The sequence below is a fragment of the Lagopus muta genome, chromosome 1, assembly GCF_023343835.1.
Source record: "Lagopus muta isolate bLagMut1 chromosome 1, bLagMut1 primary, whole genome shotgun sequence".
In the NCBI taxonomy this organism is placed as follows: domain Eukaryota; kingdom Metazoa; phylum Chordata; class Aves; order Galliformes; family Phasianidae; genus Lagopus; species Lagopus muta.
This window is the reverse complement of record NC_064433.1, coordinates 60,029,972-60,049,916: the sequence shown is the minus strand read 5'-3', so window position 1 is coordinate 60,049,916 and position 19,945 is coordinate 60,029,972. Positions and strand designations below refer to the sequence as shown.

Below are 19,945 nucleotides of genomic sequence, written 5' to 3'. Positions count from 1 at the left end.
TATCCCCACAGAAGCAGTTAGTTGGGGTCTGAAGAGCCCCTCAAAATGATAAATCTACAGTGAGCAGAAGGGACATGGCCAGTAGAACGTCCCAGAGAAAAATCTGCTGTGTGGACAGACAAAAGAGGGAAGAAACAGAGAGGCTTTACAAGTGAAATTCATTAGAAATTGTCCTGATGTAGGGAAGTCATCTCCCAGGGCTTTGGGATAGCTGCAGAGAATCTGGTGGAGTGCATTTAAAATGGACATTGTTCTACCACTGGGACCTGGTTTTGCAACGCTATTCTCTTTTAGAGCAGTTAAGAAATGCGAGAAAAATGAGATTTTATAGTGACATTACTCAGGCAATCTCCTGCGTCTTCAAAATGCAGCTGGAAGCAGAACACCGGGTTGAACCCGTTTCCTCCAGCGCTGCAGGGGGCACAGGCCACCCCTGGTGACAAGCTGCAGCCCTGCAGTGTCTGAAGGTGCTCTGGGGACAGGACTTGTGCTCAGAACTCATGGACAGCATGCTGTGTGAGGCAGCCTTGCTGGCCTTTGCACTTCAAGTCTTTCCAAGTCTATATGACTCGATTCTGAAATAGGCTCAGTGCTGAATGTGCATCTGGGATTCAATCACTCGTTAGCAACCTTGGAGTCGTGTTTATTTGGAAAACAGGTGAGAGAGAGACAAAGGGAATGGCTCACTGTAAACATAGTTGCTTCATCTTCACTTATTTGGCTGGTGTGATCCCAAGGCATGGGGGACACCCCTACAACAGTGCTCACTCACATTCATCTTGCAGCAACTTGAGCTGTGCCCACCCACCCTGCCAAGGTCACAGGACAGCCCCAAAAGGAATGGAGGGGGAGTGGGTCTGACCCTAAGCCTGGTCTCAAGGAACAGCCATGCAGCCACCCGGTCCTCTGACTTGATCATGTGCAGTGAGGGCACTGGGAGAGACACACTGGGATTCACTGGAAATGAAAGACAATGGCACAGAACTTTTAAATAATTTTATAATTTCCTGATGAACTTAGTCTGTGAATAAAAAAAAGAAGAAAAAAAAAAAAAAAAGAACAAAGTGTTTATATTATCAAGGCAAAGTTGAATATAACACATTTTCTTTGCAATTTCATTATCCTGTCAGTAACATGACTCCAGCAATAAAACACATACAAGTTGAAGGCAGCGTGCGCACTTGCATCACGGACATCAATGTCTCCCGCTGCTATTTCCAAAAGGAATCCAAGTACACCAGATCCCATACCCAAAGCCTTTCTCCCCCTCCACTAAAGTGCAACACATCTCTTCCAAAGCAAATGAGGGATCCATGTCTGCAGAGAGGATGGAGTATCCCATCCCACTGCGGTTTTTTTAACCCTTAGGGCAATCCTCTGGATTGCCCCCAAACACTTGGTGAGCCAGAACCTGGAGTGGGGCCCTCATTATGTACTGACTTGGAGGAAAACAGCAACGTGCTATTCTAGTGAGCTCGGAGCAGCACGTTAGACTAGCACTAGAAGTTATTTCCCCGTTCATGGTCCCATTTTTCATCCTCCTTCAGAATCTGAACAGATAAAGGCATTTGCCACCACAACTTCCCCAGATGTACTGTAATAAACATTTCAGGGCAAGCCCAGTGCAGGCGCCCTGAGTCAGGCTGCTGCCATGTGCTGCTGAGGGCTGAGGGCAGCCTGTATCTCACAGGGTCTGAGGCCTGGCCGTGCCCACGGAGATCGAAGGAAAGATGCCTACTTGTACAATTTAGCTTCAGATTTGGATTTTAGTTGATGACCGTGTTTTATAAAAAAAGAGATTACATACGATGGATGAAGAAATCCTTTTTTTTTGTCAGCCCAAATTGAAAAAATAATCTTTTGAGCAATGAACCCACCAAAGCACCGAGAAACCAAGGTGCATATAAAAGCAAAATTGATTTACTTCATTAAGATCCGAACAGGAAGTGCAAAATGAGGATAAATAGCACATGCTAATTAACTTTGAAAGAAAAAATACATTCATTTAGTGATGTTCTTCACCTAGTATCCCAGGTCAAGCAAAATGTGTGGGCTTTTTTTTAATGTTAACATGCCAGTTTATCCTCACGTTGTTCCTTCTAAGCAGCTCTGAAAATAGACCCACATGCCTACAGCCAAACTACACTTCCACATGGCTCTTGCATGTTGGCCAAACAATCTGGTCCATTTACATCAATGGTTCACATTGTAGGGGACACCCGATGATACCAGAAAAGATAAAATCCCCTTTCTTTCTGCCCATTTCTACATGAGGCATGTACAGTCTAAAAGTGGGAAAGCAGGAATTTACAACACATAGTTCATAACATTTCCAATGAGGCCAAGCCTCCTGGACCTCAAAAGCCTGCGAAGGGCAACTGGTTATAATTATAAGCCCACAAATCCTTTTCCGTACAGTCCTGAGAGGAGGAGTCACGGCTTTGTTGTTTCATTACTTGAATTCCTTTTGATGAAATTTATTTTTTATATATTTTTAAAACACATCTTTTTCAGTTCTACTACTATCTTTTTTTAATCCGACAACAGACACACATTGTTGGTAACTGCCCCAGCCTTAGGACCACACAGACAATATCAACAAGCAGAAAACAAAACAGGAAAAAACGCCCCTGAAAAAGTCAGGAGAGATACTGATGACAGGGTTACAGCACTCACCACACACACTGGAAAAAAGTCAGGATTTCTGTGTTTATGCTTTTGACACTAAAAAGTTTTGAAACAGTTTTTCTTTTTAAAAAAGTCAGTGGACGCAGCCATTTTGTTCAGAAGGATTTGCCGTTGTATAAGGTTCCTTCCATTTATGTGGAAGAAACAATTAAAAACGTAATTTTGCTTAAAAATCCCCCCCGACACTCATTCTTTTTGCCATGCTGACGAGACTGATTGGCAGGGTGCTCTCGCCAGCAGCGCCGGACACCCTCCGCCTGACCCTTCTACCCCACCAGCTTCACTGGGGCAGTGTTAGTTATCCATTGCCTTCTGCTTCCTCCCCATTTCCCCGTTCCAGTGCAGACGTTGAGCTGAGTAGAGCTTTTAACATCAGATGCCTTGATTGTACTATTTCCCTTTTTATTTTATCGGTGTCATCGAGAGATGCGCGTGTGACTTACGTAGTGAAATATTTTTTTGCAATGGTATCAGTGCATGGCTCTCTACATCATTTGTAAAGAGCCCTTCAGTGGCAACAACTGGCAATTAGTCCAGGAGTGGGGACTCAACTCTGTTAACCTGTTATCAGCCGTAGAAATTTCCCAACAAATTGAGCTTTAGCAGCAGAATGGGTGGGAATTAGAGGACGAACAAAAATAGGAGCCCCTTTGGTTAAAAAAACAGGGTTATGCGTATAAGAACTATGAGATCAGTGCTCCCTTGTATAAAATACTGAGACCCACAAGGTTAGCAAATCTGATAGAGAAGGTATATTTCAGCAGCGCAACGGGAAACAGCACATAGAGTTCGTGCATTGCATGACTTTCGCCTTCCATCCACTGGACTTGGCAAAAACTGGATGCTCCAGAGTTTGGCATTTTCTAAAGGGAAAGCTGGTTAAAGGCAGTCAAAGTGAGAAATAATAGCAGAAGCTTAGAGTTTTGTTTGGGAGCACTCCAGCCAAATCTTCTTCCAATCACAAATAGTGCTAATGTTCTCACACTGCAACTCTAGTGTTGTAATGTCCTTTTAGTGTTTTAAATGAGGCTTGATTCAGAGGAAAATATGTGCTTGGACTCATGGATATCATCAGCAAGCATGGTTGGGATGTCAGCTTTTACACTATACCTGGACTACAGGCTTGAGCTGTTTTTCAGCTGAAACCTAGCAAAAAATTATCTATTTAATTTTCTATAGGCAGATTCTTGGGTCCTTACATCTACCAGTTTCTCTACAAATGACATATTGGAAGAAAAAAAAACAACCAACAAAGCAATCAAGACTTTCACAACTCCTGCAGCAAATGGAACTTCATTAGAAAGAAGAACAAGTAAGTTTCCCCAGGCTCACTGGGATCTGGACAGGAAGCCAGGAGGCAGGAGGGGCCCCAGAATTTCCCAGAACTGCTGTACTGTGGAACTGTTGCACAAGGAAACTGCATCTTCCTGGCTGCTGACACCTGGATGTAAGATAGCAGAGGAATTGGAGAGAATTAGACAACTGGAGGAGCATCATGGCAAGTACACTTGTATGAATTTTCTGCCATGTGTCCAATGGGTGGTTTCTTGATGGACAATGATCACCAAATCTATTGATTACCCTAAGGCCAATGTTGTGGCACTCCATATAAGCAAGAAGAAAAGCTTTTGCGGGCCACACTCTGCATTAAATCGCAGCCAGCAGCATCTCCCAGATCACACAGTTCTTCAAACTATTTGCCACAACAAGATCTGTATCTACACAGGATCAGAGAGATTATTTGAAATAGTTCAGTGGAGATCAAGATGGATCAAGTCTGTTCCCAACTGAGATCTGCTCTCTCCCTGAAAGTACTTCACTGAGGTCTAAGATCAGTGTTTAAGTTGCAAGTCTAGAAGCCCAAGAAGATAACAGTAGTAAAGAACACTTGCAATGGCCCAATAATCCTGCTGGGAAGAACAGCAAGCATGTAGCTTGCAGACAGAAGACCAAATGGCTGGTATGAAAACTGGCCTAGTTTTTGATAAACCAAATCAAGGAAGTCACCAGGAGATGCATAAACAGCGAGATTCACCTGGTTTCAGATGCATGGGTCCCACAGACAGCATCATGCCTTTGCTGAGGCACTTTGCAGCCAAGAAACACAGCCTCAGGCTGGCAGCTGAGTTAAAGACGCAAAGGAACCAGTGCTGAAACTCAGAGCTTTCCTGTGATGTATGAGCAACGCAGCACACAAACGGAATTGAAATAACAGCCAGAAATGACCACCCCTTGCTCTCATCCCTCCCCCTTCCCCTGCAGCAGGAACACTATCAAGGGACATCTCAGTAAGAGGTTTACAAGCAGGAGTCATTTGAACCATCGATAAGGGAAATTCCACAGCTTCTCACAGAAGAGGGATTGTTTTACAGCAGGGAACCAGGGCAGCTGGAGATTTGACCATATAAGTTAATGAGATAGTCAGGAGTGGTGGTGGCAGTGTGATGATGTTAGGCTGATGGCCCTGATGGTTTTACAGGCAGCATTAAATTCCTTGAGTGAGTAATTAGGGGTGATGAAGTAAAAGCAAGAGGAAAGATTTCAAAACAACAGCTCCTATCAAAACGTGCTGACTCAAATAATAGGACCAAAGGGGTGGTTCTGGTATGAGGCATGGCTCAGTGGTATGTACAGTCACTGTCTACATGCCTTCCGGTATTTCCCCCTTGCAAACATTCAGGTTCCCATTACTCTCCTCTTACATGAGAAAAAAAAACCCACAAAAACAAAACAAACAAAAGTCTTTGGACACAGGCTAATGCTATACTGAGAACTAAAGTTACATTTCCTGATTTGTAAAGCACTGTCAGTTCAAAAGATGGAGAAGGTGCGAGCCATCCCTTCTTTGGAGACCTAGGTATTTCTACCCAGCAGACGACATGGCTATGGATACAGTTGCTTCTTCTGAATCATCACAGTAGAATGAATTAGGGTATGATTCATTCATTTCAAATTAGTTAGTTTCCAATATAATCCACAGATGTATACGTTTTCAGCTTTGCCCAGTTTTCACTGGTTGAAAAGAAGATGGTACACCTTCCCTCATGGAAACTTTTGCTGACCTCCTTTCTATTAGAAGCAATCAGTCATTTCAAAGAGTAAAAATAAGGTGTGGAAGACCTACAGGTGAGTTATGCTACCAATTTGAAAGATGTAGGAAATCCAGTTCTTCTGAAAGGGTTTGAAACATTTTACTTAGCGTAACAGTTTAGCGATTAAGCTCAAAATGTAGTAAGTCAGATGGAATTAAACTCTGAATGGGAGGCTCTGAATGGGAAGTTTACTGAGAGACAGACGATGGATGGACACTGCGGTCAGCTGATGTTTCTAGAACTTGTAAAATCAGAGTTACAGCAATGGCTGCAGGAGTCAGAGGGCTTATAATTAGCTGGTGACTAGAAAACCAAGATTTCATCGCCTGCTGCGTTGCTATTTGGTCTCCTTTTCCCCTCCCCCTGTTTTCTTAAGTAATATGAGAAAGCTAAAGGGGAAAAACTCCTTTAAGGAGTACACAGGGACACGTTAAATGGTTCTGTCCTGCAGATGCCCCCAGATGCATATAACCATTGGTAGCCAGGAAAAAAAATGTGTCCTCTTTAATGCAGAGCCCAAGAATGAACACCCAAGTCCTACTCATAAAATAGGGTTCTGAATCGCTACCACGACAAACCGACCTGCTATTTCAGGTCATATTACCTATCAGCAGGGGCTTTAATGAGCAACAAAGATGGATGGGAGCAAGATGAAGGCCTCTTATATACATATAAGAATTGCACTGGTTTAGCTAAAGCTGTGATTTTATACCTATCTACTCAACTGGGTGCCAACTCCAGTAGAGATGCTCTTCTTTATAAGAACAGGTTCTTGCTCTGAACTCAAACTAATTCCTTGTCAACCTAAACTAACCCAAAATAAATTAATTCATAATTATAGTCAGAACTGTGTTGCTAATTTATCTAAATTAGTTTTAAAATTGTATTTTTAAGCTAAATGATGCAATTTGGTTATGTACAAAATGCCTAAGACTATTCTGATGGCAGCTGGTGTTTACAAGCCTACAGCCTGAAAAATTAGCAATGGGCAAACTATACAAGTTAAACCTGGGAGCTGACTTGCTGATCACACCTGTTTGAAAGGGGAGATCTTTCTATAAAATAAGAATTTAGGTGACTCTATGAAGAACTCAGCTAAAAACATGAAGAGCCAAAAGACAAAAACTGTTATCTGAAAATATGCCCCACTCAGAGCTTCAGAGTCAAATCAGTGAACAATAAAAATTAATGCTAAGTAAAAGAAAGTACCAGCATGCCTACCTGGTTTCCCAGCTGCTAGATTAAGTCACTCACAGAACGTAATAAGGAAACCTTTCTTTCATCTCTATGTTATTTAAGAATGTAAGAAACATTGAGACAGGCAGTGAGACCTGAGCTAGCTTGCTGATGCTGGCCATTTGTGAGCCGTAATCAGAGCATACTCAAGTTTAATTTTTAGCACTATGAAATAGAGGCTTTCAGCTTTTATGAGAAAAAAAAAAAAAAGCAATAAATGAATGAAAGGCAAGGCTACCCATCTGCAACCTCATGATGAACTAGAACTTCTTGTATACAGTGGATCCCCTCTTTGATCAGGAGACTCAGAAGAGCTCTGCTTAGCTGTATCCAAAAGTCCAATATCAACAAGTCAGCAGGGAATTGGATGCTAAAGTAGAAAGGCAGTGAGAAGACGAACATAAGCATGACTGATTAATCATAGACTGGAAGAACCTAGAGAGCCTGTAGTTTTTAGAGGTGTTTGTTTTTGTTTTCCTTGCAAAAAGTGCACCAGAAGTTTCTGTTCCATTTTCTGTCTTTCACATTCCTCTCCACTCTCATGGCTCCTTGGACTGACTGGGCTTGGCCGTTGGTGTGCTGCTCCAGCGGGGCCAGCGGCCGAGGTCATGACGACTCCTCGAGTGCATTGACGACTTGCTCCAGGATGTCAGGGCAGTGATCTGCTATCTGCTGTAAAATGGCGTTGGCAAACTCTTGCAGCTCTGCGCTTTCCTTCTCGCCCTTTTCTAACTCGTCACGAAGCTGCAAGAAACACACACAACTACAGTCATTCTTTGCTGTTACACACGTTCACAACACGAGTTCTGCCTAGCAGGCTCAGCTCTAAGCTAAAACACCAGCTTCAGGGAGGCAGCTAGCAGAATGCACCAAGCAGCGTGTGCTCCCAGTTAAAGCCAGGTCACCATGGGAAAACTAAGTGCCTTAGCTACTCCTCAATAGATTGTTTTACGATTCATATCTGCAAAGCTTCCTTTGTAGAATGTTTCTCTGAAAGCAACTATACTCCAGAAAAAAAGACGTTGTTTTGCTAGTATATCAATTAACTCGATTTTTATTAACAGATAACAGGACATATTTACTTCAGAATTGCTTCCTATATGACATCAATAGAAATGTTACAGACTCCTACCTAATATACTCAGTGTCAAGTAGCATTCTGATTTGTCTGTGGTAAAAGTAACTTTCAGACACTGTGCTTCTTTACTCAGTCATACGATTGCCATACAGAATTGCAGTGGAGCATCCGTACTTTTTGTGTACTAAGAAATTATACATTTCCTATTGGATTATCTGCTCAGAGTAATTGGCTCAGAATGAGACGTGAAACTTGCAAACCTTACCTTATTCATACTTTGCATTGTCCACAAGCTGTCCGTCCAACAGACAGAGTAACAAACCACAGCACACAACACAATGGAGTAGATGTGAACATGGCTTTTAGCTCTGAATCTAATGGCACTGTCATAACTGAGGGCCCAATGTCTTAGTGAAGAGCAGGAAACATCTGCCTTCAGTAACCTGTTTATCCAACACAGAATTGATAAATCCCATGCTAGCCTGTGAACTGCCCAGGAGAATCCCAAGTAAGGTTGTAATTTGTGGAAGCATTAAGGGATTACTGTAGTCACAACAATCTAACAACAAGGAGAAGCAGCATCTCTTACCAGACCAGATGACACAGCTAAATAGATTGGATAAGCTTTCAAGCATACAGCTTTATTGTGATATTATGATACGATATAGCAAAAGCCTGCTTTGTTTTATCAGTGATGATGCTGCTTGTAATTCATTCCTTCTGAATAGAAGACAAGTATATTTGTAACAGGTACATATACTTCTTAAATGGGTCTGAAGTTCATTGCAAGCTTTTGCATTTAAAGTTTTGTTAATTTAAGTAAATGTAGCAACCAGATTATCTATTTTTGAACCTTCCTTTAAGTTTGATTTGTTGAGTTTCTAATATTACCCAGCAGTCTTGTAACAATTCTTATTCTTGAGTTATTAATATTTTTATTGGAACTCTGTTGTGTTCATATGTGACATGGAAAGAATGTCACAGTAGGATTTTTCATCCATGAAGGAATACCTGGTCACCAGCATACAAAGCTCTTGATCTATATTTTTTACTGTTGTAAGGCTGCTTGTTGTAAGTATTACAAAGAGACAGCTGTCAGGCAGTAGGACAACAGAGATCAGTTTATGTCAGTAAGAGCACAATCAGAGGGAAAAGTTACATTCCTACAATTAAAATTCGAATCAGATAGGATGTCTGTGCTTAGTGATGGCATCAAGCAAAGCATGGGAGATTGCTACAGTGTACTGCAAGAAATACTGCATGAAAACAAACAGGCTAAGAGTGACTACAGAATAAACACAAATGTTTTTCAAGAAGTTATGGTATAGACTTCTATAGACAAAAGTGAGAGAAAGGAAATTAAAGGGGTAAGCCAGCTCCACTACTCCCTTTACTAGGCAGGGTAGCATATAGTAAATTATTTGGGCTTTGCGTGCTGAATGTTAGTTTAATGTGCTCTTATGTGCTTTGTTCCTACTGGCTGGTGTGCTCACAGCTCGGCTATATGAATCTGAGAGGGGCTGATGCCAAGAATCACAATGCAAAAGCAACCTGATCCTGCTCGGCAGAACGACATGAGCTGGGGAAGGGGGAAACGAGTTGGAGGGGAGTACTTGGGGCTGTGAGATGTCTCAGGGGAGAAGGAAGGGAATTCGGCAGTAACCCATCATGGCTCAGGAAGGGCATGCTGCAGGTCTGCGATTAGCTTGGTTCCAGCAGCCTGGCAGAGCAATTAGTTGGAAATTTGCAGTGGATGGATAAGCCTAGAAGTAGTCCAGTCAGCAAGCGGGAATGAAAGACACAGCCAGTGAGCAGCAGTGCTGCAGATGAAGAACCAGAGATGTAGTCTAAAGGAGCTATGTCCGAAGTCTCTGGTTGTCAGGCTAGTGAACCTACAGCAATTCACATGGCCCCAAGCCACCTACTGCTGGGAAACTCACGAGGCTGGTCTTAATGCTGAGCTCTGAGGCACGGCTTCCTTGGCTTTTTGGGCCAGAGCAATGATTTGATGGTGCCATTTAGCAGGTAGAAGGTTGTGGAGGCTAGGAAAGACGTGGAATAATGGGAGAATAAGCAATTGATGTAATTCTGCATCTCTTCATCAGTTTGCATGCATGAGTCCATTCTGGGCTCTCGAGCCACAAGAAGAGGACCAGGAGAGGGCACTGTTAGCAGGGAAACAGGGTCAGGCTGACACGGGTCTGGCCCCTCGGGCCTTGCTCCACCACCCTGTGCAGAGCTGTCCTCCAGGTAACCCTGCCAAGTCTCGCAGGTAAAGCTCCAGAAAAGGACAAAGTGATTTTTAAAAAACAGCAGCATACCAAAGCACCTCAAGGAGATTAACCTCCAGGAGTGAAGGGAGGTTGGTGGGCAAGAGAGAATCCTGCAGGCTGTTGTCTTCGGCCAAGCAGCGCTGCAAAGCCAGTGACTAAGTTTCTTGCTGTGCCATTAATTTATGTGAAAGTATGTGTATTACAAAGATTCCTTATAAAATCAAGAGAAGATCAACAACATAAGCCCACACCAAAGCTGAAATAAGTCAAATGTAATCAAACAAAAGTAACAAACTTAACCAGATGGAGAAATTATTTCCAAAAAATAAGTTGTGGGCCATCAAGAGGAGACTGCTCTGTATGCTGAAGGCAAGCAATAATACTTTGTAAATTAGCACAGACAGAAAGTCTATGCAGCTGCCTGGCAGATGTCTGTGATGAAACATTTAAAAAAAGCAGCAACGATAGCCTTGCATTGAGTTTGCTAGTTTCAGAACATCTAAGTTTAATGATAGGATTTCTAGTTAAACAAAGCCATCTTAATTGACTCTGTGGCTGGTTACAGCATTTCTGTATTATCTATGTCATCTCTGTTTACATCATTCCTCTCAGAAACAGCTGTGAGCAGCATACGTCACTCTCATCCAGACAAGCTTCTTAATGGGGAACATCCAGTTCTCCATGGTATAAATTGATTCACCTAGATGTCTGACAGTCCAAAAATTAGGGAATTTATGTAAAATTATCACTATCGATTCTGCTCCTTGTTTTCTAGGATGTTGTGAATGCAAATAGAAACAGTACCATCCTTCCCGTGTCATTTTTCCTATGAAAATAAAGGAGTGCCAACAGGGTTTTCAGTTGGCAGTTTGAGCTCAGGATACTATATGTCTCATCTGCTTGCCTCATAGTAATGTCAGAAAAAAAGAGAAGGCCAGATATGTTCATAAGCCTAGCTGATGACAAGTAACAGCAGACAACTCAGAAAGAAAAGGACAGAAAGGACTCTAGAAGTGCCTCACAGTATTTACACTTTATCTAGGGATAGAAGAACAGAAAGGACCTTTGGTGTCTCAGAGGAATGTACATTTGCAGATAGCCTGCAATAGATTCAGACACCATTCACCACGGCTGCCTTCTTGGGTTTAGAGCAAGTCATGAATGGAATACGTTGGCACTCAACGTTAAACTCCATTAGTGAACAGTAATAATAAACGTGAATTTATCTTGCATTTGTATTTCTCTGATCCAAGATATTCCAGAAAGTATTTAAAGATTAATTGACTTTTGGAGGGAAAATAACTTCCTAGTAAAGAAATGCAATGCTGTGGTTTTACTAGGTGAACCACAGAGTTGCTCTGCAGAATCTCAGTGGCCTTTGCTTATCCCATAATGTATACAGGGCAACATTTAGCTAAGAATCTTCTAAATTTCTTGATATGGAAGAAGTTCCCTATGCAAAGCAATAATTCTGCTGATGAAAAAAAAAAAAGGCAAATAAAAATAAAGCTGTATCTCATTCATACAGATGAGTTCTGGCTATAGACAGTAAAACTGGATGTAGGTTATGAAGTGCTTGCAGAGCCACACAAAAGGCAAGTTAACTGCCAGACTTCTATAAGGCTGCAATGCTGGGATTTGTAATTATGCTTCCCTTACAATTCAGGTGCTTCTGGATCAGACCTTAGCCAGTCTGAAAAATACATTTAGAACTTAAAATAACAGAAATAAGCAAGAAAAAGAAATTCAACTGATTTAATCTTAGCCTCTGCTTTGACTGAAAATAACTTAAACTATGGTGTATCTCTGGCAAATGGCGAGCAGCTTTTGCGTCTTCCCAGACATACCAGTCTAAATATGTACATGTGAAGTAATGAGAGCCAATTACACACAATCCTTTATTCCTCAACTCTATTAGACTTGTAAAAGGGACAAAGGAATGGGCTAGGAATGTGGAAATCTTGGTCTGCCAATCCTTCCTTTTTTTTAAAGTATATTAAATATATACACATTTAAATTAGACCACTAAATATTTCTGCTCTTTCTATAACTTCTGTTTTTCTCTTATCTGTTATCAAATATTAAAAAAAAATCATTTAAGTTTTCAAATTAAGCATTCTTACTTGTCTTTTTAAAGTAATGTAAGCATGAAAAATACGTTTCAGATATATCTAAATGCACTCAAATAGATTTCACAACCAATTTTAAGAAAAACACCTTTACAGATTTGTTGAGGGCTACTGAAGTATGTATCTGAAACTTGTACATGTGATTTATCCTGCATTCCTGGGCATCTCTAAGCTTTGCTAAGAGCAGAAATGTTATTACTTCATTGGTAGTATATGAGTTTCAAAAGGATATAAATGGAAAGAAGGGATTAAATAATTATCTGTAAGTTATACATTGCTTTGGATGGAGAAGTTTGCCTGCAAACCCTGCACTTGCAGAGAACATCCTCTATCAACAGCGGTCATTTCACTGCTGGAGGAGAATGTTCTATTAATGTAAATTCTAGTGCACGATGCTGAAAATGAATGCTGTTACTCTGTGGCTAAGGAGAATAAAGAATAATGCTTGCCTATATCACAGAGCTACCTGCGAACTGCACATATATGGGATAGGCAGACCCCACAGCCCTCCTCCTGAGCAGCTCACCATTCAGCATCTTACAGGGACTGAAAAGGAGTTAGCTATGTCTCCTGGTTCAGTTGTTAAATATTACCCTATAAGTCATCTTACTCTCGGAAAGCAAGATGACGAGGCACTGCAATTACCCTGCAATGCCACTTCATTCTGCAAATCTACCTCGCCCCTCTGCTCCTTTGCTGGTGAATGAGGCTGCAGTGCTCCACGGGGACTCTGCTCATTTATTCAAGGCAGTGACTGATAACTGTCTCATGACAGGGAAAACTTGACTAATCTGAAGAAAACTCTCTTCTAAGTCATATCTCATGAGTTTTGAAAACGACTCTTCTTAAATGTTAGAAGAAAGGATTGGAAATCCAGTTACAGCTTTGTGAAACACAGAAGACAGGACAAAGCTGCAAGAAGTTAGTGAATTATTAAGTTACACGCATCCGCTTATTTCAGGATCACAGGCTGAGCCCTTCTTACTCTTTTCACATTATTTACTTATCTTTAAGAGGAAGTCTAGGTTCTCAGATTTTGTTTATTACAAAGTGATGGAGGATCCTGTTAGCCCTGAAATTTCTGACATATTCCAAGAAAGAAAATTCTGTGGAATATTTTGTTTCCGTACAACCCTGTGAGGCTGACAGACAACACAAAGATCCAGCTGCTCCTGCATGTGGTTCCCTTTACGCGTGAGGGACTTCCCCAGAGGCCTCCCCAGCATCCCTCTGCACAACCAGCCACAATCCATAGCCACGTCTCATGCCATGAGATTCTGCAGGAAACCTCCATGAGCACTGTAGCATACAAGCAAGGCACAGAATAACAGAACTTGTTAATAATAAGTATGGAGAGGTGAGCTGCCCTTGAAAAAATGAGGTAACGTCTCAGCCTGGTACACCATCTGCTTATAGAGACTGCTTGAAAAGAGACTACAATAAATTTTAGGCACTCCCCCACCAAACACCTGGCCTCCTCCTGAAAGCAGTGTTTTTCCCTTTGTATCTCTTCCCAAGATAGGACTAATTAGTGTTATTGATTGAGAGTATATGTCTTAATTAAAATTAATACTAGTACTTCAATGCACAAATACAAATGGATGCTGTTATGGCAGAATCTGTGAATGGATAATGTTTGTGACTTCAATCAGTATCTAAGAATTGTGACATCGATCCCAAGTTCTCACCCTCACCCAAAACATTAACAAAAATGCTCTACAATGTAATAATTTTAGAGTGTTCCTGTATCCATTATTCTCTCAGATAAAGTCAGCAAATACATTTTTATATAAAGAAGTATAAATTGTTGCAATTATTACTTTTAATTTCTAACAGAGACCAGAAGTGGGCTGTTTAATTTTAAAATACATTATGCGTTCCCATAAGATTACAAATTAAAAATAAATGACATAAATCAGGTGGGGGAGATAACAAGCTAATGGAAGAGCAGTCCAAGAGGAAAGACAGGGTAAACTCTGAAGTAATGTAGTAATTTAGAATTGCTAAATGCCAAACCGCAAAGTAATGTCTTTACAGAAACTAAATAAGTTGAGTAATTCCTCACAGATGATGCAGAAGTAGGGACACAAAAGGACTGTAAACAAAGAAGTATACAGGATGTATATCAAATAGCAATTTGTAACTTAGAGCTACGTTTACCCCACTTAGAATAGTTTGTGTGACAAGATGTGTTTGATACTTTTAAAATTCAGCAGGCATATATGCAATTTTATAGCTGAATTTTAAAGCTACCTGCATGCAGTCTGGTGTCCTGTATGAAAAGCTTAACATTAACTTGGCTGAGAGTGAAATGTGAATTATATACAGTGTATATAATGACTTCTTAGGAGAGGATCAGTAAGTAGGAATCCTAAGATGGTGTGTGCCTTGACTGGAGCCAGTAGACAGGGAAAAGGGAAAATTTTGCTTCACTACAATGGCTTTTCTATGACGATAAAGGTTTTTCCAAAGTACCTCTCAACTTACTGCTGAAGCAGTCACAGGTACAACAAGGTGTTAGTAGTGATGTGAGACAGCATTCCATCACAAGTGCCTTCTGAGAGGCTGTCTCATGGAAACAAACTTGCCCAGCTCCTACAGGCTGCTGTTGATGCCCAGGTCGCAATGCAAATGGTGCTGGAAACACCTCTGGGAAGAGGTCAATTGTGCAGAAAAAATGCCGCCTGGGGGTGACAGAAACAACCAGGGTGAAGCCTGGACATGTCAAAGGTGGCTGGAAAGAGCCTCTGATGGCTTGGAGCTAGGGAGTAAAACACTGCCTCCTCCTATTCCCAGGGGTAAGGAAATTATTTTTATCAGATAAATCCTTTTCTGCAAAAGGAAGTATTCTTTTAGAATGTACTTCACTGTAGGACCTGTTGAAACTAAAAAATCTCTCCCAGATAGAGAGAGCTGGTTTTGAAGTTATGAGAAACATTTGTAACACTGGTTAAGCTATTAACGGAATGAGCACTGTCGCCTGTTACTAATATCTGGTTGCTCTGTTTGGTTGTCTTTTTACTTTCTCACACTGCTGCCTTCCAGCCACAGCACAGCAAACCACCACCAAAATATATAAATGATGGTTTTCATCAAGTTTCTGCTTCTTCTCCACTCTTTCCTTTTGTAAAGATAAGAAAACAAACAAACAAACAAACAAAAAACCACCCTGAACTGTAAATAGAAAAGTGGAACATATCATTATGTTCTTAATGTTATTTCCTTTCATAAGGAACAAAATCCCTCACTTCAGGACAACCATCTGAAATACCAAATGTAGCCGAAGTTCTACAGAGCCCAATATTAACATAATGACATGCTTAGGACAAAGTGAAAGAAAATACTGTATTTAATAGAAATTGCTAGGATATTGCCATTATTTACAATAAATGAATGGTATTTTTATTTCTCTGTGTCAAGATTTGGAACATTCATCCTTCCTGCTGGTAACTCCAATTTTATAATAAGAAAAATGTTTAAGAGGGCATGAACCGGTTGAAGGAGGACAATTCCAGAAACAGCGCTGGTTGAAATGTTTGGGAGTATTGGGACAGAAGTGACTCAAAGGAATATTTTCCACCAAATTAGTAACTTAATCACATGGTTCCAAGCGCTGTAGATTCCCCGCTGTCCACAACTCAGTATACCCTGTTTACGTTAGTTTTTGAGATGTCGTATATTCATAAAGTATTGCCTTCAGGCCTTCAGTAAAGATGGACCAAGATTTTACTACAGTAACTCAACTTTGCAAAAAGCCTTTGAAAAAATGCCAACAACAAAGAACTATATAGCATTCTGGCTACATATTCTGATTAAAATCAATTGAAGCCACTAAGGAATACAGCTGAACTCAATGGCAGCATACAGAAACTATTATACATGAGAGGTACCAATTATCAATCAAATTCTTAGAGTCCATGAAATTATTAATCTGGCAACATACTCCCCTGAGAACCACAGCAGATGGTTTTCCAACACTGATTTGTACATGAGTTTCTGTGGGTCACTGTGGATGTGCCAGAAGAATATAAGGTTTATATCTACTTTGTACACTAGCTTTACCAATGAAAAGAAGTCACAAAAAACCTATTTCTATTTGTACCTGAGCCTGTCCAGCAGGCATGAAAGACCTGCAGAATACTGAAACACAATACAACACTTCACCTGTAATAGCTGCTGGAGTGGGAAATCACAGCTCCAAAACCAACAGTATAAAAATAAATTCTCCATTATTTATTAGAAAAAAAAGCACTAAGAACAAATCAGCAAAACAAAAATACACACACACACAAATCCACCCCAAACCATCTCATTGGTGAGAAGTGGATACATTAGCATCAGACTTAAATATCACTGGTCTTTAGTTAAATGTATCCTCTCTAACAATGTTAACACTTCTCAACATTCAAGAGGATTAATTTTTTCCCACTGAGGCTTGTGAAGCATTATCTACAAAGGATCATATTAGAAGGGACAGGAGTGAATTTAATGCACTGGATTTGAAGTAATTTACAAAACTCATTAAAATTCCAAAGATGCAAAACGGGCAGTCTGTCACGGGCTTCTGCGAATCTGGAGAACTGATTTCTCCCCCCATGGGAATCCTTTAAACACAAAGGAAATTCTGCAGTCAGAAACAGAAACGCTCTGCAGACATAAATGAAAAATGTGCTTTGTAAATTGAAATATATCATTAGTTTGTATTTTTCAACTGAAGTTTGTTAAATACAATAGATGTGAGCATGGGAAAGCAGAAGGGACTGCTACATTTTATTTTAGTAAATATTAATTGTGCATGGGAATCACATAAGGAGTAACTACTTTTACTAAATGAGAGGATAGTAATGCAGAATTAAGACAATAATGAGAGGGGATGGAAAAATGTATTTTTTCATTTCTCTAAGACCACTCAGATAAATTATTTTCTCACCATTTACACTTGAACACTTTCTTCATAAATGTTGCTAGGGGTCTGGCAAAGTTTTATGAAACCAGTATAAAGAACCAGAAAGAACAGATGCTGTTTCAGTAGACCATCCACCCAGAAGGACTTGCAAAAGAAAGCTTTCCCTGTTTTCTTTACCTATGTCTCTTGAATAATCATAGAATACCTCAAGTTGGAAGGGACCCACAAGATTCACTGACCTAACCTCTAGTAGATCATAGAATCATAGAATCTCCAACGTTAGTAAAGAGGAATAATCTAGAAAAGATCATCTAGACAACCATCCACCTACCACCAATGCTGCCCACTAAACCGTGTTCCTTAGTACAGTATCTGTACGGTTCTTGAACACCTCCAGGGACAGTGACTCAACACTTTCCTGGGCACCCCGTTCTAGTCCCTCATCACTCTTACTTTCTGAAAATAAGTTTTTCCTAATATCCAACCTGATCTTCCCCTGGTAACTTGAGGCCATTCCCTCTTATCCTGTCGCTGTTACCTGGGAGAGGAGACCAACCCAGACCTTGCCACAGTCTCCTTTTAGGTTACTGCAAAAAGTGATGAGGTGTCCCTGAGCTTCCCCTTCTCCAGACCGAACAATCTCAGTTCTGTCAGCTGCTCCTCATAAGGCCTGTGCTCCAGACCCATCTCAGCTCCATTGCTGGATATGCTCCAGGGCCTCAATGTCTTTTTCGTAGTGAGAGGCCACAAACTGAACACAGTACTTGAGATGAGGCCCCACCAGTGCCAAGTACAGAGGGACAATCACCTCCTTGCTCTTGCTGGCTGTGCTATTTCTGATACAAGCTAGGATGTCATTGGCCTCCTTAGCCACCTGAGCACACTGCTGATTTGTGTTCATCCAAGCATCGACCAACACCCCCAGGTCTTTTTCCTCTGCACAGTCTTCCAGCCAATCTGCTTGACGACCATAGCATTGCATGAGGTTGTTGCGACTGAAGCGCATGACCCAGCACTTGGTCATGTTCAACTTCATCCCGCTGTGCTCAGTCCAGCCTTCCAGCCTGTCCAGATTCCCCTGTAGGACCTTCCTAGTTGGGCTCATAGATCCTGATTATATTCAGAGATCACAATGGCTATACCAGACTAATCAATTTCTTTCAGGGAAATTCAAATTTTGCCCATGTACAGCCTTAATTCTTTTTTTTTTTTTTTTTCAGAGATGGCTCCCCATCCACACCACAGGATTTGCCAACCGTTGTTTCATCCCTCCCTAACAGACAACATGGTTCAAAATGATGGCATGTGTTATACTGAAAAACTTTTAATCCTGGATCAGGGAGTACAGAATTCCAGAGGCAAAAAAATGCTGACTTAGTGCGTAGGGGATAGCAGGCTCTGCAGGAAAAAAGAATGTGCCAAGCCTATGGAGACAAATGTAGATATCGAGCAAGTATACAGCACATGCTGAATCAAGTAAATGAATGAAGATACGTAGAAAGACAGAGACTAGCTGTCTTGTACCATCTAAATCCTGTTACAGGCATATTTATCATTAGAGGTCTGGTCTTTATAAATTGTTAGATATGCTTCTGTTGGCTTCCTGTAATTTAGTTTCTGAGCTGCTGCCTCAAATTTTTGAATCAAAATTGAGCATTATGAAAGAAGAATACCAGGACTGAAGCATTTGGGTAAGACTCGATATAGTGTTCACTGACCTGCAAAACCCTTATTACTTATTTACATTTACTTATATAGGCCTTACCCTAGCTTCTGTACATACTGAGTAGAGTTTGCTGTATACACAGAGTAGTGAACAATTTGGTAAAAGAATTAGCATTATAATCCAAAGGTTCAAAAGAACAAAAGCAGATGCATATGCCTTATATGAGTTTATCTAATGTATGTGTAATTCAGGAGTAAAATAAAAATTAAAGGGTTGAAATAGGAAGTAATGAGAAAAAAAAGGTCGTGGGGAGTGATCAATTACAGTATGAAACAAGAGATAAAAACTGCCAGGGAAGGGATTAAGGAAGACAAGACATCACTAGAGTTGGGAGAAAGGAAGATTATTTCTGTAGTTGAATTATAGCTAGATTGACAGTCTCTGTAATGACTTCATCAGACAAGCCATCATTATGACCTTTCAGTTCTGTATTCTAAAACACTTGGAAATACATTGTTGGACTTCTGAAACCACTCTGTGTGTGTGTGTGTGTGTGTATGTGTTGTGTGCATACATGTGTACATGGATGTATGGCACTTAGTCCAGGGGTCAAATCTCAACTGAGTTATCTGGGCAAGGTGGTAATACAAAAAGCAGAAGAAAGTACTGGCAGAACATACTGCTGCAGATGATAAAGACATTACATACATTTTCATAAAGTGAGTGACTCATAAAAATATGCCAATTAAAATAGAAATGATTTGTGTCATTAGAAAAAGATTTAAGATCCCTATGCCTATGTTAAGTTATAACGAACAGCTAAAATCTGTTAGTAGTCAAAACATGGCAAAAGGGGTATCTTGCAGTTATAATTTCC

At 40.7% G+C, this 19,945-nt stretch overlaps 2 protein-coding genes across 7 annotated transcripts in view; one reads left to right on the top strand and one right to left on the bottom strand.

Annotated features, from left to right (window-relative positions):
• NINJ2 (ninjurin 2) overlaps positions 1–19,945 on the top strand; it is a 512,961-nt gene that overhangs the window by 28,090 nt on the left and 464,926 nt on the right. The gene's annotated exons all lie outside the window — the stretch shown is intronic.
• The window catches only part of ERC1 (ELKS/RAB6-interacting/CAST family member 1), a 292,700-nt gene continuing 273,766 nt past the window's right edge, over positions 1,012–19,945 (bottom strand). For all 6 annotated transcript variants that reach the window (XM_048942961.1, XM_048942954.1, XM_048942986.1 and 3 more), the window contains one exon: positions 1,012–7,760. In XM_048942961.1, the coding sequence (XP_048798918.1) occupies positions 7,623–7,760 (138 nt within the window). In that variant the 3' untranslated portion in view covers positions 1,012–7,622. The remainder of the gene's footprint in view (positions 7,761–19,945) is intronic.